Source organism: Capsicum annuum, unplaced genomic scaffold, assembly GCF_002878395.1.
Source record: "Capsicum annuum cultivar UCD-10X-F1 unplaced genomic scaffold, UCD10Xv1.1 ctg2308, whole genome shotgun sequence".
Lineage (NCBI taxonomy): Eukaryota > Viridiplantae > Streptophyta > Magnoliopsida > Solanales > Solanaceae > Capsicum > Capsicum annuum.
Window position 1 is genome coordinate 1 of NW_025829193.1, and position 7238 is coordinate 7238.

The 7238-nt window shown below is 35.9% G+C and overlaps 1 protein-coding gene across 1 annotated transcript; it reads right to left on the minus strand.

The window, feature by feature from the left end:
- Positions 1 to 206: 206 nt before the first annotated feature.
- On the minus strand, positions 207 to 6992 carry LOC124890709 (actin-related protein 4-like; the record flags this gene model as incomplete). The annotated part of the gene is given in 7 exon segments (XM_047402486.1): positions 207 to 256; positions 464 to 524; positions 1999 to 2079; positions 4220 to 4293; positions 4394 to 4540; positions 6637 to 6728; positions 6838 to 6992. Coding segments are annotated over 7 exon segments (518 nt in total), but the record flags the coding sequence as incomplete, so codon positions are not given.
- Positions 6993 to 7238: the final 246 nt, after the last annotated feature.

The window sequence follows — 7238 nt, forward strand, 5'->3', positions numbered from 1 at the left end:
TACCCCCCCAGACCCCACTAAGTGGGAATACACTGGGTTTGTTGTTGCCACTTAAAAGGTAAGGTACAACGTGTATAATGCAGATAAGATAAATGATATTAAGGCTGAGAAATGAGATAACTCAGCAAAAGAACTTTGTTATTGGCAAGACAAGTCAAATAAGTAATTCAATGCAAATTGCCAGTAAGTAGAACATAACATCCTACCTGTCAACAACCAAAGAAGTTGCACGTCCTGATGCAAAAGATGTGAGAACCTACCATTAAGAGTATCATAAGAAAACTAACAACCAGAGTGGAATGATCTTGTAATGTTAAGAAGAAACAGCTTTTTTTCTTTTTCTTTTTCTTTTTTCTGTTTCTTTCTTGAATCAGGTTAAATGAAAGTTTAATTACTAAATAGCACAAAGAAGGTTATGTTATGACACTACAAATTAAAGATTCAAATGGCTAAAGGCACTTACAGCATTTTTGGCCAAAAACAATGCTGGAACTTGGTATTTTTCAAACATCATTTCTGCAGCCCTGTTAATAGATGATCATCAGTTCACTGTAATTCTCATTTTGCATACAGAAGACATGATAATGCAAGCAACAGACTCCCTTAAGAGGCAGGATTTAAATGATCGTGTTCCCTCGAAGCTTTAGTTTTGAATAAGAACTCTTTTTTTCCGTTTCATGATGGAAAATTTCTTTCACAGTAGAAACTTCTTGTTCAGGAAAGTAATCCTTCGACTCGACTTATTCCAGACGGTATTACACATTAAACTAGGTAAGGCCTTTATGTTGAAACTTGGGATCCATTCTGTGGCAAACGAACAGTTGACCAGTACCCAGTCAGCAGTTGACAATCCTCACTTAGCAGACCACCACAAATGTGACTTCCAGGCAAGATCCTAATAGGTGACGTCTTACGTTTGAGAGAAATTCACCGCCTATGAGGACCACAATGACCTTACAGAAAAAAAGTCAAGGTGGACAGACATAATTTGATGGAAACTTGACCTAGATTTGTTCTTTAATTGGGTAGATAGCTCAGAGAATTATCTTGAGAGTTCCAAATTGTTCACGCATGCCCACAAGAATGTTCTAGTCGAAAGAGATTTTACAGATGACAACAACAACAACAAAAAACCAGTGTATTCCCACAAAGTGGGGTCTGGGGAGGGTAAAGTCTACACAGTCCATACCCTTACCTCCAAAGAAGTAGAGAGGTTGTTTCCGATAGACCACCGGCTCAAGATAAGGAATAATAAACAAAAGCGTAATGAAACATGAAGCAAGATGAATGGCATCACATAAAAAGGATTAAGACATAAATATAAATCAAAGCAATATGAGATAAAGTAACCAAGTGCAATGTGCAATAAGAGATGACCTGCTTGTAAAATCTCTCGTTTGTGGATTCTTCCTTCTCTCTCTGTTTTATTCTACTCTCTCTAATTTTCTCTCCTTCTCGCATTTCTCATATTCCCCCCTTCTCTTTCACCCTACTCCATTTCTAGAGTTACATCACTGGTAATCTGGTATCGGAGCTTGAGGTCCTTATTCATCAGAGATTGCTGCACTTTTAGCATTCATTAATCATATAAATATCCATCACCCTATTACTTAGTTTAATTGGATTTACATTGTTTTCTCATTAAACTATACTAACAAACTTCTGGTGTTTATGACTTTACTATGAAAGGAAGTAGTTAGAATGCTCATACTTTGCCCCTTTGAAATAGGAAAGGCATAGGAGCCTACAGGATTAATAGATATATAATCTTTACTTAAGGATGTGCTTTCATCTTAATACTTCTCCTGTCCTCCCAATAAAACTCTGTTCTATAAAACGGTATTAACATAAAACACAAAGATAGGTGGATAAGGCGGCATATTCAGAAAAAATAAGTCTTGAAATCATGTACCTAATTGTTATACAAGGCCCAAAAGATAAATGACATGATGTAATGTGAGATGATAAGACTGCTAAAAGAAAGATTGCATTGCTCACTTTTCCCTCTGCTGCTGAGTGTTTGAACAAGGCTCTGCAAGTAACATTGGATGCTCCTTTGGATTGATCAGTAAGCATTCCCTGTAAGTGAATAGAAGTAGCAGCTAAAAAACGTCCTTTCAATAGTCTAGAGCAGCAACAGCTTAACCAAATGACAGGAAAAAAGAAAAAGAAAAGATGACACAAGAAAAGCATATAAGGACTTTTTTCTCCCTTCTTCAAATGACTCAGTAATACAACACCATCTTCACATAGAGCAGGTATTTCAGTGATCAAAGACGTCGGAAAGAGATATGGAGGATTGTCCTACAATGCATTTGGTGAACAGTACAGAAAGAACGGAATTCGAGATGTTTTGAAGACAAAGGAAGTACTACCCAGAAGTTGAAGATCAACCGCTTAGTCCTTTATTATTTTGGTGTAAACAATAATACATAGAGGAATCAGAGTCTACTTTTGATGTTCTAGATTACATCCAGAAAGGCTTAGATCTAGGAACTGTAATTGTAATTCACTCTGTTTTTGGGTGACTTCACAGCTTGTGCAGTCTAACTTTATGTAAAAACTTATTTTAAAAAAAAAAACTGTAGCATGATCTTCAAAAATAGAGTGCAAGCGCCAAGCAGTCTGTAGCATATTTGTGTTTCCCTTTTAGGATGAATCACTAATATGACCTTATTTACAGTAATATGAGAGCAATCTTGCAACGGGTACGTATGCGAGTATCTGACATGGCTACAAATCTAAGATGCAACGGGTTTGTATGCGAGTGTCTGAAACGGGTAAAAGAGGTTCTAGCGTGTAGGTTTTAACAAGACTCAAAATAACTCAACTGGTGCATATCACCTATATGGATCTATGTTCAAAACATAATAAAACAATTATTTATTTAGAAAATAGAAAAACAACTCACCTTTAAGATAAATTTTCACTAAAATTCATTTTTGGTTAATTAACTTGGTTTTTTTTTTTTTTTGAAACTAGGTTAATTAACTAATTAATTAAGTTATGTTTAATATTTTGTTGTATTAAATAGTCCAAAGTTAAAACTTTCTTTTATAATTGAGACATTCCCAAGGGCCAGCAGAAACACGGTTCAAACCTCAATGAATAAGGGTCCACCCTCTACCCATCTCCAAGTTGGCCCACTTAATCTTGTTCTTATAGAACTTGTCTTCAAAGCTATAATGAACTATCTTCCTGACTCAATTAAAATCACAATATGTTTGTAGAATATGTTTGTCCGGGTACTTTCCTTAAAACCCAGCCCACAAAGAATTGGCAAAGATACCCCAGGGCATTTCCCCCTTTGAGTCTTTGAATTCAGTGGTGGCTTCACCCAAAATTAACCGTAGTGTGTCAGTCCTCTGTTTTACCTAAATGGCGGCTTTAAATACCTATCAATTACAGGTCTTTCTGTCCGACTTCAGAGAAGAAGAAAAATTGGAGAGAGACACTGTAAAGCTCGTCGAATTACTGCTACTCGTTGTCTCATCTGTTGTTTTCTGTTTTCTTCCTCTTCTCCTTTGTCCTTCAACTATGTCTTCTTCCATTTTCTGTTCACCTTTCCTTCATCAAATTATTCACCGAACATTGATAAGATCCAGCAAGAACCTCACATCAGTACCAGTGTCAGGTTCAAGTCGCCAGCCCAGTGATAATCGAAGGGTTCCAACAACAGTTTCAAAAAGAGGACACTGTCAGTAATCCAAGTAGTAAAACCAAAAAAAGGAATGCCCAATATTGGCTAATGGTGGTCTTGGGGCAATTAGGAATACTTGCTCAACACAACCAGCAACAAACTCTACCATGTTCTGGATACTGACAATTACCTAAAACTACCTTTCTGCTATTAGGAAGATTTTGAAATAGACCAATATCAACTAAACCAAATGAGATTAAAAAGAAATTCATTCAGATTTTGTTTTTCTCACACAATAATTATAAAATATGTTTCACATGTGTGCTAGGAAACAAGATCAACTGCATATCACCTTTACATTCTAAGATCCTTCAGTGAGGGTTTCTAAGGTACTGCTTAGACTAGGAGGGGAGGACAAGACATGTATAGAAAGACCATGCAACATAAGCAGCGCAAAGCATACCCTTAATTATCTGAGTTGAAAATATTCAGAGTAGCATTCTTCCCATTGACACAACAAAAAGTTAATGGAACAAGGGAAATTGTTTCAACCTATGAACAAAAGGAAGGACCAATTACCTAAAAGCATGGTCCCATATGTTTTCTACAATATCCCAGTCCACAACCACCCCATCCTTGATGGGCGATATCACCTGACAAGATAATCCGACATCTTAGATAACAAAGATAAGGAAATGACATAAGATAAGGAAATGACATCTCAAGATGGTACAAGATAAATTGTAAACTAACCTCCATGAAATCACGGCGAAATCCCAAGGCTTGAGATCCCACATACAATTTTCTCTTAACCTTTGATTTAGAATCAAGAGCAGATCCAGAATTATCCTCCGGATTATCAGGATTATCATCTTCCATTTGATCAACTGATCCAACAGCCTTTTCAAAGATCATAAAATCAAAGACAACTTAAACAAATATATAACATGTACCTGACTAGTTAAATAAAACACTGAATATGAGTATACATGAAGGGAATAGCATAGTGATATAGACTAACAGTCCAGGAAAGTTAGTTTGTGAGTGGCTAACTTGCTAATGATATTTAAGAATTCACACATCAACCATAATGATGAAAAGATTTGAACTAATCCTGAGAAAGTCAGAAAACAGGAGATAGCAATATTTAGTGGGAGTTTGGCCATGAAAACTAAAATTTTTGAAGTTGAAGTTCGAGTTGGAGTCGACTTTGGAATTGAAGTTGGAGTGAGTTGTGTTTGTCCATGAATATAATTGGAGTTGTTTTTGAATTTTTGTGAGAGAAATAAGACGGAAAAAAAGTGAAAACAACTTTTTTTTGTTTTCCACTTTTCCAAATACAACTCCAAGTTTTGTTTGGAATTCTCATGGCCAAACATCAACTTGGAGTTGAATATGACATAAAGTGAAAAAGAAATCCGGAAAAGTGAAAAAAATTCATGGCCAAACGGGCCCTTAGATATTTGTTTAATCTACGGAGGATAATAAACCCTTGTGGTTCGGCCCTTCCCTGGACCCCGCCCATAGCGGGAGCTTATCTTCCATACAACAAAATTAATCCACTGGTTACTTAATACCTTCCACCAACACATATACGAGGTACTTCTATCCACCAAGGCTTGAAGATATCATCCACCTTTTTTGCCTCTACTGGGATTTGAACCCTGATCTCTCATGGTCCATTCTAACTTCATTAAACACAGCTCACATACTTTCATCGTTGAACCAACATTCTACAGCAGTGGTACAAGTAATATAACAAATACACCAACTATATTTCATCTATTTTCTGAAGGTGAAACGTGGAATGGTTGCACAAATATGTGGAAGCTTCATTAAAATTTTCTGGTTTTGAGATGCATAAGAGAAGTGAGTCTTTTTCTTTTCTTTCTTTTTTTTGATAACTGTGGTGTCCGGGCCGCTTGCACGCACCTCGACTAATTCCAAGGGATACCTGTCACCTCCCAATAGCAACAGGTATCAAGTAACTCTATCCACCAAGACCAGATGGGAAGAAATCACCAAGCATTTGTCTTTGTTGAGAATTGAACCTAAGACCTTATGGTGCTCAACCAACTTCATTGAACCACTAGGCCACACCCTTGGGTGCTCATTTTCTTTTTTAATAAGTAAGTAAGAGAAGTACATTTCAGTAGTCATTTGACTGCACTTTAGCTTTCTTGGATGTTAGAGCTACAAGACCTCGCAGGACAATCATTACCAATTGTGGTTTTGTGATAATAACATAGAGTTGGCAATAAAATTTAGTAAAAGATTCCATGTAAATCCATTACAGGTAACCAATTCCCAAATCAAATCGAACAGCTACTCAACCTGGAAAAACAAAGAGGCACAAATTGTTTGAAACGATAGTGCTCGAGGACCTGACAGAGTTCACAGCTACTGTAAGAATTATTAAGCAATCCACCACATTACCAGAGTGGATGCACACAAAAAATGACCATCACACACTAAAGAGGATTCACAAGCCCACGAGTCTAATAAGTCCTCAAGTTTCTCCACCATGGAGATGAGAAAACAATGTAAAGTTTCCTATTTTCTCAAATTGTACACCAATATCCTTTATCAACTTCAATGGGAAAAATCTCCCAAATTCAGTTTTTTTTTTTCATGGTCTAGTTGATGAGTTCCCTTCAACCAATTCTAATTTGTTCAAGGAATAATTAAAAGGAGCTCATGATCTATAATAAAAATCTCTAAATCCCCAATATAAGAAAAGGAAAAAGTTTAGCTCGGGCGAATAGTAGTGTGCTGATGCTGAGGGTTAGGTAATTTTATATTACCACTACTCTATACTTTCACTTCAATTGCATATTAAATGTCATTGAGGTTCAAGGATGCCGCCAATGACCAAAGTTCTAAACTTTAGAGCTTTCCAGTGAAACTTGATGTTGAGGCTTGAGTTAAAACAGTTACTTCACAAAGTTTGGGAACATATAAGTGATAATTTGCAAGGATAAAACGTTTCAACTTACAGATGGGAAAACGGCTTTGGGAGCATCTTCGCCAGCGTAACCAGCTTTGCAAGTATGGCTACCCAAATCTATCACAATTGCTGACACTTCATCTGTACAACAAATAATGAAAATACGCTGAATTTTTGGTGCTTATATTAACATATACAATATGAAAGCCCTAAATTTTCACAATCAAGAGACTGAGTAACTGATACTCACCACCACCGTACATGATTCGACTTCGGAGATCGACTCTCCCTTCTGAGAAACTCTCCGCTACGAGGGCTTTAGTTGGGTTTTCAAGAAAACAAGTCGGTAGGGTCAGTTCAATTTAATAGTGCGGAGCAAGTAGGGCCATAAAAATTATTTTTTTCGTTGGAACTAAGTTGCGCTTGGCCATATGTCTTTTAAATTTTTTTTTAGATTTTTAAAAAAAAAAAATTTAATTATAATTTTATATCTTTTAACTTTTAAAAATTATTAAAATTATTTAATTATTAATTTATCTACTAACATACAACCAAATATTTGAGAAAATAATTTATATATCTTCAATTGATAAAATAATTAACAACAAACTAATTATTATGATTGTTATTCTTCTAAAAATTGAATAAAAA